The sequence below is a fragment of the Anabas testudineus genome, chromosome 8, assembly GCF_900324465.2.
Source record: "Anabas testudineus chromosome 8, fAnaTes1.2, whole genome shotgun sequence".
Classification (NCBI taxonomy): Eukaryota; Metazoa; Chordata; class Actinopteri; order Anabantiformes; family Anabantidae; genus Anabas; species Anabas testudineus.
Genome location: NC_046617.1, coordinates 14,986,717 through 15,006,882, shown reverse-complemented (window position 1 = coordinate 15,006,882; position 20,166 = coordinate 14,986,717). Strand labels below are relative to the sequence as shown.

General features: G+C 40.1%; 1 protein-coding gene across 1 annotated transcript in view; it reads left to right on the top strand.

Moving 5' to 3' along the window:
* The first annotated feature begins 296 nt into the window (after positions 1-296).
* lmtk2 (lemur tyrosine kinase 2) overlaps positions 297-20,166 on the top strand; it is a 23,047-nt gene continuing 3,177 nt past the window's right edge. The window contains exons 1-11 of the mRNA XM_026360546.1: positions 297-800; positions 6,675-6,808; positions 6,974-7,127; positions 7,370-7,446; positions 7,866-7,984; positions 8,366-8,453; positions 12,325-12,455; positions 14,553-14,637; positions 15,816-15,937; positions 16,656-16,805; positions 17,070-20,112. Coding sequence (XP_026216331.1) covers positions 698-800; positions 6,675-6,808; positions 6,974-7,127; positions 7,370-7,446; positions 7,866-7,984; positions 8,366-8,453; positions 12,325-12,455; positions 14,553-14,637; positions 15,816-15,937; positions 16,656-16,805; positions 17,070-20,112 — 4,206 coding nt within the window. The 5' untranslated portion in view covers positions 297-697. The remainder of the gene's footprint in view (positions 801-6,674; positions 6,809-6,973; positions 7,128-7,369; positions 7,447-7,865; positions 7,985-8,365; positions 8,454-12,324; positions 12,456-14,552; positions 14,638-15,815; positions 15,938-16,655; positions 16,806-17,069; positions 20,113-20,166) is intronic.

Genomic DNA, 20,166 nt, shown 5'->3' with positions numbered 1-20,166 from the left:
CAGTGTGCCAGTTAAATTACCCTATCCACCTTTAATTGCTACTGTTTTATGGTTGGCCGTAAATCTATACAAACAACATTCAATATAGACGGTTTGGCTTCAATATTGCGTGTCTCAAAGATTAGCAAATGACTGGATGTAAAAAATATTTCCTCGGCTTTGACACAAAGCACTGGGTTTACATGTCTGATAATAAAGCTCGAAGCCGATTGGCTGTGCGTGTTTAACGAGAGGCTATTCTCCGCTGTGATTGGCTCCTGTCCTTGTCAATCATTTCCTTATTCCGCGATGTGACGTTGTATAGGAACATGGCGCTATGGAGGAGAGGTGTTTCATGATAGTCACGGTTATTGATTAATTTCTTTTAGCTATGTTCATTTAAACATCAAGGTATATACACCAGATATGTTAGGTCGTGAACGACGATCGCTCTTGTTGTCTCTATGGACAACGCAACACTACAATTCTTAGCGGTGTTTGCTGTCGTCAGCTAAAACTGTTAGCATAGGTATGCTAGCTAAAGCTAGTTAGCAGGCTATTAGCGAGTCGCTAACAGACAGAAAATATGCTTGTTTATGTAGCCTACACTGATACTAATTCTCAATGATTACAACACGTTATTTACCGTCATATCAGCCATTTATTGTTTAGGACGAAGATTCCAATTAGCTAACATCTTGTTAGCTAAGTTAGGAGGATGGAGAGCCGCCATGGGAATGTTTTGTTGCTGGCCAGTGGGATTTTCATGTCGGCGTTTTGGCTGTCTGAAGGTGCCCCTCTTCAGTATTCCCACAAATCAGGTGAGACAGCTGACTACAAAGCTAAGCGATTGTTTGCTCTTTCACTACGGTAACTGTCTATCCAGCTGCTTAGCGACTTTGTGTTTCTCTTAGCAAATATTTGCAGGCTTGGGTAGTTGTTGCTAATTAGTAGCTAAAAGCTAACAACACAACCAGGCTGTATTTCCTGCTAACCAGTGGAAATTATTGACACTGTTTGGTCCCGAAGAACAGAATAGCTTAGTGATTATGATAGAAACTAACAGAATGTCATTGTCACGACTTATAATAGCAAGCCACCCAACATAAACACTAATGTTTTCCTCTGATAGTTAAGAAAACACTTATTAACTCAGTATAGTTTGATGTTGTGATTGATATTTAACACAATTAAGCCAAGGGCTTGGTAGCAGTCATGTGTGTGTGAGTTAATATTGTACATCCTGCTATAACAGTTATAACAGGTTGGTCATGTTTATGGGACAGGTGATTGCTGGCCTATTGGCATGAAAGAACTTGATGTTCTTGTTCTGAAGTGAACCCTGAATAACACATTTGGCGTTGAGTTTTGTTTCTTTGCCCGCATTGCAAAGTGTGACTTGTCATCAGTGTGATCCTTTGGATTTTTTTAGGATGAGTTGAAGTGTATTCACAGAAGATAACCGCTTGCCATTGTTGTCATATCCCACATTGATTAAAACACGTAATGTGTTGAAGGGTGTGTTTGTAATTTATCAAGTTTGTCTTAAAACAGTAGTCAGATGTACGTATAAAACAGTTTTTATTTGCTATAATCTGTCCTTCTGACCATGCCTTTAATGGATCCCTTCGAAATATGCTTCCTATGTAAGCGCTGGGGACAAAAGTCCAATTCACCATTGAAGCAGTCCCTGAGAAACACAATGAGGGAAATTATTCTAAAAAGTCTTTAACTTTTGATGATATTCACTCGATTTGAAAGCTGACAACTTATACTGATGCATTTGAATGTATTTTTCACACAGAACAAGGACTGTTTCTGTCCCATTAACTGTCAGAGTCAGGGATATAGAAAGGGATTTATTCACAACAAGTGTGAACAGCGGGAATACTTACAGCGAGTAAAACCAGTTTCAGTATATATGGTCAGAATTACAGAAACCGGATGAACTTGATTTTATAAAAACAACTGAACTTTAGCAGTGTTACTTTTAATATTACTCCCTTGTTGATAGTTGATAGTGGAAAAAAACAACATGAATTTTGGTCATTCCACTTCATTGTAAATATAATACTTTTAATGGACATTTGGGAATTTTAAGTCACTGTGACCTCTATGTCAAGAGAAATGAACACTGAAGTGCAGACATTAATATTGTGTGATGGAGGTTGGTAATGTGTAACACTCTTATCTGAACCAGTCAATGATTAGCATTAGTGTTGTTTCCGTAATCATAATTCAGCATGCAGGAAAACGATATTGCATTAAGAGAATGCCTTTTATGCTCTTATAACATAGCAATCTGCCCCTTGACCCAGTCTTGATTTACCAGTGCATTCAATCAGTAATGGATTGCAGGTGTGTAGGCATAGGAACTAAGCTAGTGACTTGTAAAGCCAATTTTGTAAACAGGCATTGTTTACACACATGAAATGTGGTTGATGGTGTGTAAGCTTTAATGGAAATGTCACTCTTTTAAGCATAATAGCAGCTAGGTGAGTATAGCGTGTTGAGGTGGACATTGGCCTTGGACCTCCACTACACTGCTCAGTGTTCAGTGACAGCTTCCCCAAGCTATAGGGGATGCTGCTGGCACAGATCAGCCTATACTTTGTTTTGCTGTCAAGGGCAAGTCTCCATTCTGAGCCTCTTTTCTCCAGTCCAGTTGTTTTTTTGATGTCACTTTTACACCAGACTTGTTTATGCCTTGTGGTGTCACACAGGTGAATGCATACATATGTCCACCAGGCTAAATAATGTTGTTTTATATTGTTTTGCTGTGATCATTTAAAATTGAAGATGCCAGAACACAGCCGGGTAAATATGGATCAAATAGTTTTGCCTGCTTCAAATACTTATTTTGAACCTTAAACTCTGTAAAGTGCCTAGAGATGGCATCTGTTGTGATTTGGTGCTTTATAAATAAAATTGAATTCAGTTTGATTGATAAACCTCAGTGCTTCTTGTCTTAGCAGTCAAACCCAAACAGGTCAACCAGACCATGCCATTCTCCATCCTGTGTGTAACTGAAAGTACATCATTCACTTTTGTGCACACTGGTGGGTGAAATCTGCAAAAAATGGGTCAGCTCCTCCTGCGTGAATGCCTACTAAAATATGCAGTGAAACAGAAATAAGACCTGGCAGCTCCCTGCCGTATTGGTCCCAAAAACCAGTTGAGTCATTTGTTGGGGCCTGCCAAGTCATAATATGAACCCATGACTCAGATAAGTCCTAACCAAGGAGAAGTGATCCCATGTAGAGCTGCCGTGACCCAGCTTCTGCTTTTTCTAAGTGACTGCTGTTCTAGACTCTCTGGGAGTCCAGTGCTGCCTGCAACCCTGTTGGTCCACTGAACCAGACGGAGGTGTTTGTATCAGAAAGCTCCAAATATTTAGAATCTGTAATTCTATTAAAGCCAATTGTAATACTCCTGCCAATTACTTTTTAAGTTAAAATTCTAGGTGGAAGAAGTCTTTGCTGAAACATAGCCCCACATTATCTGTCTGTCTGAGTTGACTGAAACAGGGATAATAAAGTTGGGTTTATCATTAGCTTGCTACCACGATGCTGTAAATTCTTGCCAAGTTAGTGCAGATTATAAAGTGTAGGTATTTAATGTCTAGATGGGAAATTTGGGATAGTTACTTGTGTTTTTTGTTGTTGTTGTTTTGTTTGTTTGTTTGTTTTTACCACTCCTCACTGCAGTGCAGTGGAAGACCCCAGTCAGCGGTCACAGTATGAAGCTGTGTGCCCACCTGGGTTTGATAACAGAGTCTAGGTGTGCAGGTGTGTAGGCTGTTGTATAACATGGGAACACTACAGTACTGCTTGCAGTAAATGTTGTTTGCGGTTCATTTTTATGGAGGTTTAATGTTTGCTTAAACCACGAGTACCTGCAACTCTTATCACCTGACTGGCACCACTGGTTTAATAGTGGTTAAAGATTTAGACCAACTTCTGACATTTGCTTAACATCATATCCTTGGCTTCTACCAGTACCTAGCTAGGAGATTCAGTTCTCTTCACTGGAAGGAATTTACAGCACAAAACAGCAGCTGTATTTTTCTATCAGCCACATTTCAACTTGAAATATGGCTCAACAATAAATGTCTGCTCCCCAGGTTGTTTTGTTGTCTGTTAATGTTACACACATTATTATTTAAAAGGTCACAACGTCATTCATTCATTCATTCAAATTTGAGCAGTCAGTGGTTTCTGTTGATGCATGTTAAGCAGGTTCAGTCAGGTCTGGCTGTTAGTTGTCCTCTGCTTTCCAATTACAGCACAGCCACCACCCAAAGAATAGTACAACATAGAGTAACCTGTGTGAGAATTATACAGACATATACCTTCACCTCCCCCCTCATGTCAATGATAAATTGCAAGCTAGCAAACACTTTAGTTTAACAGTTGTAAGCACACATCTCCATTTAGAGCTACGTTCACTAGCCCTGTGTCCTGACTGTGGAACTATTTAATCTTTAATTTCTCTTCTCATCAATATTTCACCCTAACCAGTTTCTCTATTGCAGTCTTTAGCACAGAGGAGACATGTATGGAAGTAATATTGCAGTTTTCCGTGTTTCAGGTTTATCACAGTGTATTTCTGTGTTATTTACCTCATGACCACCTGAAAGACCAGCCAAAGACCCTCTGTTGTGTATTTGACTGAGTATGACTTGGAGTTATAAGGATAAACTAACGTCAGGAATAGGGGAAGCACCATTCACGTTTTCATATGTACTTCAGTGTCAGTATGTCTTCAGTGCTCACACTACTGAGATATTAAAGATTGCATGGAATAATTTTATTTTAATCATGAGAGAGCAGATTAAGCATTTGTTGTCTATTTTTGTCAGTGATGTCTTGGTGTTCTGTGTCAGACATGAAATGAATCTCAATCATGGCTGACGCCTCATGTCATATCTAATGCTCCCCAGAGAGTCTAAGTGATTGCTGTTCATCTCATCTGCTCTCTAATTGGCTGTGTGGTCTGTGTACACAACAGCTCCATCTGACCAGACCTGCCTGTGAGATCACTGCTCAGCCGCTTGGCTACATTTGCCCCCTGCAAGCTCTTATTAACTCACAGGTTTATTTTAAGGGGATATTTTATTTATGAACATTTTGAAAGAAGGCAGGACTTGGTGCCAGGTTAACTGAGCCCTCGCACACAAGGCCTTTGATACACAGGCCAGAATTTGACCATGTCACTATAAAAGATTAAGTAATTGATTTAGGAAATTTGTCCAGATACTAAAATGCAATAGCAAACTCCCTAATGTCACTTCCAACTCAGTGTTTCATTAATGCTAAACTCACAAATGTTATCATTAACACAGTTCAATAATTGTACCTGTATTACTGGATAGGTTATATGATCAAAACAAGAGATTATAATGAGTCACAATCTATCAGAGTTTAGGCTGTGTCCGGGCAAACATGCCATCATTTGGAAAAGCTTACACCACCAAGTCATATGCTGATGTGAAGTACCTGATATACCTAGAACGAGGTTTGTAGAATGGATTGATTTAGCACCTGCTTTCAGCTGTCAAGAATTTGTAGCTCAGCAGAAGGAGACTCAGTAGGTGTTGATTCTCCCTCTAGCAGACAGGATGTACCTGACAAGTTACGATCAGTGGGAGATAGAATAAACACAAAAGCAAAGGGAGGAGTGTGACACACAGATTCTCAATATTCTTTCACTACGCCCTTTCTCATTATAGCATGTTGAGAAATGATGTAGTGGGCTTATGCTTACTTTCTTTACAACAGTACCACATGTAGCTCAACTATCAAATCAATAGACTTTAATTTATTCTGACTGTTCACTCACATAGGCCATACCAAGAAAATTACCATGATATCTTCAAAAACATTCTGCTGTGGTTGTGAAACGTCTGGTTATTAGTGTGTTTTTGCCATCTTTTCTATTGGTAGCACCTACATGTCATATATGAAAAGAATATAACCAATTTGAACTCCATACTTACAGTATGTGAATCAGTCTCTGGAAGAAAGATGTTGTTTGCACTAAATTTGAAATTGGTTTCACTAAAATAGAAAGCTTTAGCTGTGTAAATGCTAGTTGTAGTGAGAGAGCAGCAGCTGAGCATCACTGTGGGTGTGTTGCAAGGCTGCTGTCAGCTCTGACACTCGAACTGCTGGACCAGCAGCATCCTCCCTGGCACAGACCCACACCTGCTGTCACCAGTGCTGCACCATCAGCTGCTTATCAACTAGTGGAAACCCCCACAACTGTCCAGATGGCTGATAAGGAGTGCAAGTTGGGATTTCTGGTCTCAGGAGTCACAGTTATTGTTACAGCATGTTTAAAATAATTGTAAAAAAACACAGTTTTTACTCTAAATACCATCTGAATTTATGTCAGTGTGTCTTTCACTATGTTGCAGCTTAGAATTTCTCCTAGTTGAATTGAAGCTGCTAGTGAAATGGTGCAATAAGCTCAGGACGTTTCAATGCAAGTGCACAGTGCAGGGTATTTTTGTTGTCAAGCTTTAATTCACCTTTGTTGTGGGTGGATGAAGGAAAAAGAACCAGTACATCCCTGGTGTGCTGTATTGCTGTCAAACACGCATTTGTAAATTGTCTAATTTTCTAATTTTGGATCTTATCTATAAATGTGAACGTCTCTGCAATGTTTCTGTGTCTTTTCTTTCCTCTCTTAAGGTGGAGGCACAGGGGACACCTTCTCGGTATCTCTCTACCTGTCCCTGATGGTATCCCTGACGGCACTTGTGGCCTTGGTGGTGCTGCTAGTGAACTGTGTGACCTGCTGCAAGGAAAGGGAGATCAACTTCAAGGTGAGAGTGTTAGGAGGTGTGATCCTACATACAACTGGTGGGGCAGTATCAAACGAACCCAGCAACAGCTATGAATCACCACAAAGAGAGTGTTGAAAAAGAGTGTTGAAAAAGAGTGTATTAAGCTCTCATTAATATCCCACCCTCTTTTTTTTGTTCACCTAGGAGTTTGAAGACCACTTTGACGATGAGATCGACTTCACCCCGCCAGCTGAGGACACACCTTCTATGCAGTCTCCAGCCGAGGTGTACACCCTCGCTGTGTCCCCTGTGGCCCTCCCTGGACCCCCACACCTCCAACCTCCTGCACGCATCACAGGTCAGACACATTAACAAAGTCACAAGTTTAACATTTATAAACAACAGACACTTATATAGTGATCACTGTACATATACATAAACATTTTGTATTCACTTTTGTCCTTCTTTTAATTGTTTTTAATTATGAGATTATGCTATTATTAATTAACATTCTTCACAATTGAACAGACTTTAAGAAAACAAAAACAATTGTTAAATAGTACCACCATAATAAATATGACTTTGTGTTTCATTTCACAGAGGGATCAGCAGGCTTCCAGGTTGCACGTCATAGTCTCAGTTACATCCAAGAGATCGGCAATGGCTGGTTTGGCCAGGTAAGATTAGCTTTCTCTAATGCATTGTAAAAAAGAATAAAGAATATAAAAATAAAGAATAGTCTGTGACACAGGATGTTTTTTTTTAGTAGTATATCTAATCTAAATCTAAATAGTATTAAACTTCCCTCTGCCTTCCATGTGGTAAAATATCTCTAGCTGAAGAACTCTTCAAGATGATGTCATCTGGTTGCGCATACTACGGAGGTTGTGGTCTAGATTGACCTAGAGTTCTTCCAGGTGACATAATCTGAACTGAAAACCCCCACATGATGTTTTCAGCTTGTAGCGAAGAGATATTTAAATATAGCAAAGGCAACGTGAACTTGTTTTACATAGTCATGCAATTCAGAGTTGATGAAGGAATCTTCTATGGGCATTTTATCTGTAGCTTCTTACCTTTTGACATGTTTTATCAGGTCCTTTTGAGTGAAATCTACACAGATCCAGGTGGAGCTAGAGTGGTGGTGAAGGAGCTAAAAGCAAATGCAAGTGCCAAGGAGCAGAATGAATTCCTGCAGCAAGGGGATCCATACAGGTAAACATTTTCTCCACCTTAGTTGAGGACTTGTATTATTGTTCATTTTTTTACTTGTATTATTGTTGACACTTTTCATTTGCAGATCTATTTAATAATTTGATTTATCATGGCCTGGGTGATTTTACATTTACACTACTTCTGTTACGTTTTAAATATCAGTTTGTGGTATGACATGCATATAGTAAATGTGGATAAAAATATCTTTGCTGCATCACTGTAATGTTAGCAGCACCCTCTACCTTTATTCTTGCACACTGCATCAGGCTTGCTCTCCTCTAAAATCTTACACATATTATTTTAGAATATTATTTCAGATGTTATTTCTGTTAAAATTAACATCGGTGTCAGTAGCCCATAATTTTTTTGATGTCTTCACAGAGTGCTGCAGCACCCAAACATCCTCCAGTGCCTCGGACAGTGTGTTGAGGCCATTCCCTTCCTGCTTGTTTTTGAGTACTGTGAAATGGTGAGTGATCACGTGTGAATCTGAAGTACACAATTAAACTATTAATTTTCAAATGAATTATATAGACCCATTATAAAACTGCTCATTTTGTAATATTGGACAGCGCCCTCCACTGAACATACAACTTTTGTGTAGTATCCAGTAAAAAAAGAGTCAAGTGCTAGTTGCTATTTCAGCACTTTCTTACTGAGAATTAGCTGTTTTTATTCTGTTAAAATCACATATTCATAGGGCAAGACCCATGTAAATACTGCCAGTCAGAGGTTGAATAGTTCACCTGGTCTGTTGACTATCTGGATTGAAAGTTTACTCTCCCAGTTTTGGCTTTCTGATCATTTTAATATATGAAAATGACTCAGAATCTGTCACAGTAGATTTATTCTCCACTTCTCTTTATCTATTCTGGGTTGGCTGGGCCTTGACAGCAGGGAGCCCACTGCCTTCCTCTCCTCCCCTCCTCTTGCAGAAGTCGCATTGCTGGTTTAAGCCTGGGACTTCTCACATTCCCACCTTAGCCCAGTAAAGCAACAGGCTCCACTTACGCTTCTCTGGTGTCAGCTCCACCAGTTGCTGTGTTTGTGCATTTTTATGGGTAACACTGTTAAAATGGTTGAGTTCAATCTCAAGTAAACTAAGTTGTTCCTAAAGAACCCTATGGGATGCCAAGTGATGAATGCCAGAAGCCAAAAATGCTACCTAATAATATAAATTACCTTGGCGTCTCTTTGATTTAGAGGACACACCTTTACAGTCACACAGTAATTAGTTTTTTGAGTTATGGGGTTTAATTGGGTAATTAGAAACACTGCATATTTCACACTGCATATAGTAAGTATGAACACGGCACATTTAAAGCTTCAGTCATATCATAGAACTGAGTTAACATTCAACCTTAGTGGTATTCCTAACTGAGTAGTTTAAGTATAATAAATCCTATAATCACTTTCTCTTGTACTGACACAGTGATGGGAGCTAACATTAACAAGTGTCTGTGAAGCCCAGTGGCCACAAACAACCTTTTGGGGATTTTTTGGCGTCGTACATAACTTTTCTCCCATTTTCTCCCATTTACACATGACATACATGCAAATCTGTAAGACATATGTCTGTACACACTTACAAAATTTCATTCCTAAGCTGAGTTAGAATTTATTTATCCAAATCTGTAATAAGATTTTATAAGAGAGAATTTATAAGAACTGAATTGAACGTAGTTTATCCAAGAGCGTAAGGTTAAAATTTAATTTAAGTAAAAATTTTTAATAATTTCTTTAATTAAAGAATGAGAAGCTTTAACATACAGCCTTGAAAGAATACGTAGTTTTTCTTATCTATACCTGAGTGTACTGTTCAATCAGGTGCCTCTGTCCTATTTGGATAGATAGAAATGATGTTGGTGTGTACACCCACTTACTGCTTTATGCCAGTTATAGGATTCCCTTTGGTACTTATGAATGAGTTGGCACAACCTGAGCTATAAAGTTTGACTTCATAGAGGGAATTATCTCATTCATCTGTTGTGTTTAATCTTAATATTGTGTACTACAGTTGCCCATGTACAAATACCAAGACTGCAGTGTGGTTGCATAGAATATTTTTATTTGCTCCTTGTGTGTTTAGCCACATTTTATTTGCTTGTAGGAAAAAGGAAACACATATATGCTGCTTAGGTTTGCACCTGTTTACCAGACCTGGTGACGTCTCTGGCAGGGTCCACTTCAGCTCCTCTTGCCAGACATTGTATAACCTTGTTGGGCTGCAGTATTGTCAGCTGCCCAGGCTTGGCCGGTGTTCTGGCATTGTAGCCTCTCGGACAGCTCTGGTAACGTCTCTGACAGGACATGGAAATGAATCAAGGTGAATGACTTATCACAAGTGTGTGCGGCTCATTAGGGAAGATAGCGTGATGAAGAGGAGGCCCTGTTTGTTGAAGGTGATAATGTGCGAGGGTAGCGCAACTGAGTGATGTTTATGCTCGTTAACCCTCTGTGGATAAAGAGTTTAAAGGACTCCATTCAAGTTGGATATTGTTTTACACAATATGCGTTTCCTTTCTTTCACTTTATACAAGTTCCAGGAGCAATAACTGCACAAAACAAAAATTTATATAATGTAGAAACAAGCACGTAATCAGTTCAGTCACTTGTGCTTAATATATAAGTAGTAGCCACTTCTCTGGGGCCTCTCTTACTACTTCAGGCCTTGTCAATCATCCTCTAGTTGTTGAAACATGAAATATGACACTGCAGCAGTGCAGTGGACAAGGTGGATCCCAAAAAGTCAATAGACTGTGACGTTCCCTCTGTCAGCATGGTGATTGATAGTGGTTCTGCTATCCCGTATCAACTGTGCATGGTAACCCTGAGTCAAAGCATTTTGGACATCAAAATACATCAAGCAACTGGTGCAGAGGCTACAGAATGTCACATACCATACTGTGAATGACAGCTTCTAAGGCATGGATCTCCTGCCTGGTGCTTGGCCAGGACGTTAGTCAGACCCTTCTCTGGTTCAGGGTCTCGGACATGAGCCAGCTGACGTTTGACTTTCGAACATCATTGAGCTTCATTTATTACAGTGGTTAAAGCAACAGCCCTCACAGCATGATTGAAGTGCTTTTTATGTTATAGTGCAGACACTTATTAAGTAATATATTAGCGACCAGTAGGGATAATTGGCCTTTTGAGTACTTGCTCTAGTGATGATAACTCTTTTAATCAGAGTTTAGTCAATAAAGATGGTTTGTTGCTCTCTTTGCCTTGGCTAATGTTTTACACAATGATATAATCAGAAAAAGGGAGCAGACCACGCTGATATCCGTGGGTAGCATGGAGAATAAGCATTTAAAATAGCTTGAATTTTTTATTTATTTAAAACTCCCATGAATCACTGTTCACATTCCTTCATTTTCATTGCACAGACAAGAGGCCTGATTGTTTCACGGTTAATGCTGTTTCATCAATAGCACCATAACGTCCCTCTGGAACCCAGACCTAATCACCTGTTGTGGAGCCTTCACAAAAAAAGCCAGACAGATGCATATTATACATTTTAAGTCTTTTCTGAAAACCCCTTTACAGACCTGTGAGTTTGTCTGTGTGCGTGCATGTCAGGGTGAATGTGGTTGTAGCAAACAAACACTCTTACGTAAGACGACAGATCTAAGCTGCTTGTAGTGAGACTGCTCGAGGGGGGGTCTCCTCGATACCTTGGAGTTTGCTAAAGCTTTGTGGTGAATATGATTTTACAATAATACATAAATGAATAGATTTGTTCATATTAAAGGCATCACATTGTGTTTTTTTTTTTTTTCTTCGAGCTGTTCAATAAAAGGTTTACTTTCAAAAATTGTTATTCAAATTTACTCTCCCTTGAAGCTCTGTGTCACACTAGTGAGCTGAAGTGTTCTGTCCTAACATAAAACTCTATACAGTGTAAAGCCCTCTGTTTGTTTATTAGGGTGGAGGGTAATTAATGCTCATGGTGCCTTGTTCAGCTTCCTTTCTTCTGCCCCCTCCACTCGTGAACTCTTAAACCTAACTGGACACACGCACAGTTGATTTTACTGTCCTGACCAGGACTCTTCTTTATTTATAAATCCCTGTGACACAGCAAGGAGGTCTATTAAACATTACCCCTATTTGGTCCTTTCACACATCAGCAGTGAGAAGTGCTGAGGAGACAAGAACAGTTTACTGTTTACTGCCCCTCTGTGGCAGCCTATGTACAATGCATTTAACAAGTACCACATGTTAAAGTCTTATTATTCCAATAATATACACGAATAAGGTCCTATCTAGTGCCTTAAATGTTTAAGATTGATAATGATGAACTGATAAAGCTGTGTGTGTGTGTGTGTGTGTGTTTGCAGGGGGATTTGCGGGGCTATCTGTCTCAGCAGGACTGGATGTTCAGAAATGCTGAGCTGCTGCAGCTCCAGAGGATGGCCTGTGAAATTGCTGCTGGCGTCACTCACCTTCACAAACACAACTTCCTGCACAGGTAGCACTTCAGAATTGCAACATTAAAGCAAGGTCACAAGTTTTAGACCCTCTAAGCTAAGCACTGTGTTTTCCATACCACAGTGTCTGTTAAATTGTTTAGGTTAAAAAAACAGACTGTGATCACAGATGCTTCACAATTTTCACCCAGCCTTACCTTCTTACCAAGAACTACACATAATATACACAAGTGGTAATAAGTGTTTTAATAATTTGGACTGTTCTTCTCTAAGTATAATGAAGGTAATTTGCATGTAAGTGGAGTTTTACTTAAATTTCATACATTTTGAATTAAACTAATTTCAGCATAATATAAGTTGTATCATGTCTTAAAATATAAATCATGCTGCATGTTTATTATTGCCCTAAATGTTTGTATCAGGGCACGCTATTACACTGTTTTATAGTATGAAGGATAAATAGTAACTTCTAATATGATGTGGTAAGTGAAAACTTCACAAAATATAATTCTAAAGACTTAGATTAAGTGGTAAGTTTTACTTTAGTCCTTACTGTCCAGCCAGTACCAGTGCTTTCCAAAAAAGGTGTGTACAGCAGACAGGCTCTGTTTCATTTTCATTTTTACCCCAGTAAGTACTAGATGTCCGACTACTAGCAGCCAGCAGGGTACAGGGGGTGTTGGGAATGCGTGGCTCGGGGGTAACATACGATGCTCAGCAGCTCTATTTTGCATGCTCAGAATAGGCTCAGAAGGTTCCAATTACACAGCTCCCATGCATTGCCACAGTGTCAGCTGTCTGTTGCCAGTAGGATATGATGATTCTGCTCTTTACATGTAAAAGGATAGCCTCATATTGGGCGTTGTGTTTTAATCCTTGTTACAACCCAAAGGAAGTTGTACAAGCTTCTTCCATGTGGACTAATTTAATTTATAATCGTAAAAATATTTCTATGGCACTTTTAACCACTAAGAAAAAAAATAATAATACATAAAGAGAATGTCTTTGAGTCTAGCCACATGCTGGCAGAGCTGAATGAGAGGCTCTTGTTGGTGCAGCATTACAGGCACTACAAACCCTCAAAGCAAATGCTGTGTGGGCGAATGTCCAAAGCTGAAACTTCAGCTTTGCAATGCAAGGCTTAGAGTGGTGCGTCAAAACCGCAGCTAATAATTATTTTAATTATCAATAAATCTGCCGATATCGCTGGTTGATATTCAGTAATATATGGCAAATAATATGTGACATGATTTTTTAACCTCAGTATCATTCTGAACCTTACTTTTTATCTTTGAATACAGAGAAAGTAAACAACCAGCTTAATTAAAAATACACCAAGCTAAACTGAAGCAGCACATTTGCCATGTATGGTTAAAATGGTGCTTGTGCATCCTTACTGCTGTGTTACTGTATGTTGGGCCCTCAGTCAGTAGCAGAGCAAAAGGGACAGGAGAGTTTAAAATAAATCTCCATTTATCTTACAGAGGTTCAGTAGGTCTGACGGTAGCTGGGCCATGTGACACTTGTGCCAACGGTGTTTGTCGGTAGGTTGGTTAAGGGGACTTGCACAGGGAATACCGTAGGGCCAAAGGGAAAGTTCAGGCTGCCTCTTCATTCAGTTTGAATGAACCACCTACCATATGTCTGCTTAATGTGTAGAGACAGCCTTAGAGGTTGTTACGCCCTCTCCTGGCAGACCTACAAAAAGTGTGGATAGCCTGTGTTTCCCTCAGGAAACTATATCCTGCTGCTTTATGTACGGGTCAGGAATAGCCCGTGTATGAGTCTTGTTGTAAGGTGAAGATCAGATGCAAAAGACAGAAGCCAGTGTGCCAATTTCTCATAGCTGCCAAAGTCATTTATGATCCTCTTGCTGTAGTCCCCTGCACTCAATTCCTGCACTGTAATCTTAACTTTTATGGTTAAGAGAAGATGATGGATTCCTTGTTTCTCCTGATAAGATTGTTTTTTGTATTCCCTTAACCCTGATCTTTAAAGAACAAGCATCAATTAAATATTATTATTCCTGCAATGATCATAAACCTGCCTGTGAGCTTTGTAATCAGTAAATGATTTGGTTATTAATATCTGATATTCCTTTGTAAGACACTAATGTTTTTTTCTTTATGTTCTCACAGTGATTTAGCTCTGAGGAACTGCTACCTGACTGCAGATCTCACTGTCAAAGTGGGAGACTACGGCATCGGACCCTACAGATACAAGGTAAACTGAAACCCTGTTCAGTTTTTAAATTCAGTCTTCTGGAGGGGGATTTAGTTAATTTCATTATTTTGTGGGTCAAGACCAGGACCTGTTTACACAAAGATACATTAGACTTGTGAGTTGAGTAGAGCAGATTTAGTTTTGCTCTTGTTATTGTAGCCATAAGAAAGGCATGCACTAAAGAAATGCTCAAATGCTAAATGGAAAGACACTTTTTGCACCTTTGGCTTGTAGCATTTTAAGACAGCCCTGCATACCTGCTAAGCATTAGCAGCCCAAAAATACAAACAACTCTCATGCCTGCATCTCACAACTGGCATTAACTGCGCCATCTGGAGTGTGGAGCAAAAGAGAAATAAAAGAAAAAAACGTACACTTTAAACGTTAGGAAACGGAAAGAGTTCTTCCTAGATCATTTTATTTTAAAGTTCTTTTGCTTGGCTTAGATATTTTGCACTTGTAAGTCACTTTGGATTAAATATTCTGCCAAATGACTAAATGTACATATACATGTATTCTGCCTTACAAGAATGTGTGGTGGAGATTGTAGATCCACAAAGGATCAAGCAAGTAGAACGGTTTAAAGTGTTTGTTTGCTTTGTCTGATATTCCCATGGGCACATTTACAACTACTCTAATAATTTACAATGATTTTTTGCCAATAAATTTGAGCCCAGTTTAAGCAGTGTTTCTAAGCCTTTCTTCAGACAAAGCACTGTTGTAATAGTAAGAATAAGTAAATAAAAAGGATTAGGAAACTAAAAAGAACTGACTCACAGTGGTTTGCACTAAAAAGCCAAGCAATAGTAAATTGTAAAAATGACAATAGCACCATGTATATAATGCAGTTTTATGGCTGTTAAATGTAATGGTTAATTCTTCCACAAGGCTCCAGATGACAGACAATAAGTCTTTCACTGTAGGCTGTGCAAATGTTTGTAACTTGACACGCTGCATATGTCCTAGAGCAGTTCTATCAGTGCTACATTTCTAAAATGTTGCTGGTCACTTTGGCTGTTTGAATTTAATACTGTGAATCTATTTCTTTCAAGAAAGGAGAGTGAAAGTGTCAGTGCAGCTAATAAAAATTAATCTTAATTTAAACTTATTAATTCAAGTGTTAATTTAATAAAGGCAAATACCATAATTGACTGAATCCTACATTTATGTCACTATAGGAAGATTACGTCATCACAGAGGATGATGTGTTTGCTCCCCTTCGCTGGTTGGCTCCTGAGCTGGTGGGTGAGCGCCATGGGGGTGTGATTACTATGGAGCAGACCAAGCCTGGCAATGTATGGTAGGTACAAGGCTGCTGCTCCACTCATTACATTTTAAAAGCTGAACAATGACTGAATGAATCTAATCCAGATGTAAACATCCCTTTTTTAAGCCCATTAACATAATTGTTTGCCATTTGAATCCCAACGGAGCCATGTGACATATTAAAAATATGTAATGTATGTAATGTAATGTTTAGTTAATGTTCAGCATCATAAAGAATAAAATCAAGTTTCTTTGTAGTACACTTTTATCTCATTGTAGAGAAAATTAGACTGTCCAGAGCTTGTAAACCCTGGCTAACTGGCTGATGTCCAAAAGAGAGAAAAAGACACTGACGCCGCACAACCTAAGCATCTCTCAACATTGTAGAGTCTCAGCCCCTCCCTGACTTTATGACTCACTGCCCAAATGCTTTCCGGTCATAAATTGCAGAGTTATATAAGGTAGTTCTAGTTACACGAGCTAGAATAAAAATATGTTATATGTAATACATATGTTCAAATGCGAATAGTAATCCATTAATGAAGTGTTTTAATTAGGCCACTACTTTTATGTTGCTTTAGGAATCTTGAAGGTCATGTTACCTTATCTTTAGATATTCATGTCAACTCACCTGGTGAAGTTTCATGCTTTTGGGTCAAGAGCTTAAGGTCATTTGCTGAACTTGGAGATCCCAAGATAGCTCTTGTCCTGCAGTAAATTCCAACAGCTCTTTTATCGCCACTTGTCTGTAGGGCCTTGGGGGTCACATTGTGGGAGCTCTTCGAGAATGCTGATCAGCCGTACCCACATCTGTCCGACCGAGAGGTTCTCAACCATGTGATCAAGGACCAACAAGTCAGACTCTTTAAGCCACAGCTGGAGCTGCCATATTCTGAGAGATGGTGAGTTTTCAGGCTGTGTATTAGAACAAATTATATAAACATAGTACTGTAAGAATTTGGTCTTTTGTGCTCTTATTTAATTTAAGTTAAATATATGTCTCACACAGTAAGTAATAATTTGGGCTCATAAATTCCTTTCTATAGTTTTCCCTCCCAAGAGCACCAGTGGTTATGAGTGATAATCGATAAGCTCCTGTCTATTTTTTTCCTTATAAAAATAATTATTGTCTGAAAAATAAATGATTGTTTTTCTTGTAACTGCAGGTATGAGGTCCTGCAGTTCTGCTGGTTGTCCCCTGACAAACGAGCCACAGCAGAGGAAGTGCACCGTTTGCTAATCTACCTGCGCATGCAAGGCCAGAAGGACATAGAAGAAGATTTTGAGCAACGCTGGGATGCCCTTAAGCCTAACCCTTCCACTCGACAGACCACTGTCAGCCACTCCTCTTTCCCAATCTTGGATCAGTTTGCTGATGATGCCCTGCGACAAGAGATTGATGAAGTTCTTACCGTCACTGAAACTAGCAAAGGTCTCAGCTTTGAATATGTTTGGGAGGCAGCCAAGCATGACCACTACGATGGCAACCACAGCCGTTCAGGCATGGACACAACATTGAACTACCACAGCATGTTCTTTCCCGTTTCCAGTGAAGATATTCAGGCCCATTTCCCTGATCCGATAGCCAGAGCAGCAGGCACAGAAAGTAGTGACACGTTGTCGGGGATACCTGGGATTGTTCCAGTGTTTGATTCACAAAAGTTGTCTAATGGAAATGAATATTACATACAACTGGAAGAACAAGGGGAAAGCACTGTTGGGGAAGGTGGGAATAGAGGACAAGATTTGGACTTTAGTTCAGGACAGCAAGACTTTGTTGTTCTCCAAGATGTCCGTCTAGACGAATCTAGCACAGATGCAGACTTCTTTCACCAAAGTATTGACTCCAAGGATTCCTATTTACCAGACAGTCACATTTGGTCATCTCTTGAAAATGATAGCCCATACCATACCAACATTTTCACAGACGGAGTGTCCAAACAAGAGGACTCCCCATCTTGGAGACAGAGTTTTATGGAGCTTCCAGAGTGCAATGGGAACCTTTTCCTTGAAGCTAAACCTTCAGAAGCCCAGGAGGCAGCTAAAGATAAACACTATGGGGATTCTTTTTTAGGGGACTGTTCAGAAGCAACTCACCTAGAGGAGCCTGTGAAATTGGAGGGGGAGAACACAGATGTGATGAGGCTTCTGAACAGTGAAAAACTCACTGACAACTTTATGTTCCTCAAAGACCACAACCTGATGAAAGATGGATCTAGTTTCTCAAGTCCACAGCAGAATTTTCTTTTACCTGGCATGGCCCACGAACCAGAAGAAACATTTAAAATGAGCTCTTGGGACAACCTTGAGAATTTAGGCAGCTTAAAAACAGCAGACACTTATTTAAAACCTGCAACAAGTAGCACATCTTCAAGACAAAAACTTTTAGAGTCTCCAAGAACCAGTTTGGAGGAGTTATGTCAGTCTGTAGGACAAAATGATACACCAGTGCCTTCCATTACAGTGGTCACAGAAGATACCACAAGCAACCAGCTGCTAGTTAAAAATAGTTCTTCCATCGAAGACCATGATCTGCTACAATCCTCAATCAGAGGTATAGACTCTGGTTTTGATTCTAACTTGGAGACATTTGAGGTTATCATTAGTCAAACTGATGACCATACCATTGAATTCTCTGAAAGTGCCACTACAGACTCATTGTGCACAGATGCCAAAATTCCCAGCCTTGAAGACGACCTTGGAACCTCAAAGACTAATGCTCAGCCCATAGAAAGTAAAATGCCTGAAAACCTCCAAGTCCAGGCCTTGTCTTTGGACAGCAGACACAACGAAGACCTGACAAATAATGATTTGTTGAGTGAAATTACAGAGGATGCAGATACAGAACTGGAAACCACTCTGTCTGACCAGGAAGAATCCTTTATGGATACTAATGGGGGTCCTCATGTTAGATCTTCTCTGTTAGTCTCTGGGCCATCTTTGGACCAGATCAGCCAGGACAGCCTACTGGAAGACAGTATGTCCACCACTCTGCCAACTGTAGATAATTCAGCTGAGACACCAGACTCTTTAAACTCCCTTGACATCCACAGGCTTGGAGAACAGGGAGAAGAGCTGAATGCTCAGATAGCTCAACAAAAACTGCAGCCACCATACAAAATATCAGACAGTGGGTATGAAACGGAGAATCTAGAGTCACCTGAGTGGAATTTTCAGCCCAATGTCAACGACCACTCCCCTGCAAAGAATCGCGTGAGTGTTGCCAAGGCAGAAGAGGAGGCAGAAGAAGAGCCCACAGCTCCAACGAATCTGGTTCCACCAGAAATCATCATTTCTGAAGTGGAGGGTGTGCTTGATATTCACAGTGAGGATCCCAGTGAAGACCAGCAGCCAGATAATGTAGATCCTCCAGAGGAACCGCTCTTGGGCAGTAATTACCGCGACTCCGCCTATTTCTCAGACAATGAATCGGAACCTGAGAAGAAGTCTGAAGAAACGACTGCGGGAGGTTCCGTCGAAGTGTCATGGTTGAGCAGCTCTCCTGATGAGGTTGGCGAGCCCTCGGGTGGTCTGGCAAGGGAGGTTAATGAGGAGAGAGATGCTGATTCTTTCTTTTTTCAGCCAGAGCCTACAGCTGCTGAAACACACACACCTGAAGCTCATGCTGGGGGAATATTGCCAGAACTGGAATCAGCTATTGCAAAGAAATTGGAAATAGAGGTTAATGGTAATAATGAAGACAGAAACAAATCTGAGCTTTTCGAAGATGCAACATCTCCTGATCAACCATCAGAAGATCCACAGATCTCAACAGCTGCAATCTCATCGAAGCCACCAGAGAGTGCAGTTCACGCTAAACTAACCAGGACCTACCATACTGATGGTCATAAAATAAAAGAGCCAGATATGGAGGGGCGATACTTGGCGAGGCGGGATGGTTTAAGTTTAGATGGACAGGAGGATGGTGTCGATGCAGACGAGGAGGACGAGAACAGCGATGACTCTGATGATGACATTCGAGCATATCAGCCTCACAGCTCCAGTTCAGAAAGCGAGGACGATACAGTGCACACAGTGCCGCTTATTGTCTCAGATGACAGTAGTGCAAAGAACCTGAAAAGCTTGTTGAAACCCACCACCCTGAACATAGAGGCATCATCTTCCCTGCTTCCTGCAAGGTGCAACGCAGACAACACCAGAAGAGCTGTGTCCTTCTTTGATGATGTCACTGTCTACCTGTTTGACCAGGTGAAGTACCGTATATTCTCGATATTATCTGTGTAGGTTCAAACATGTTTATTT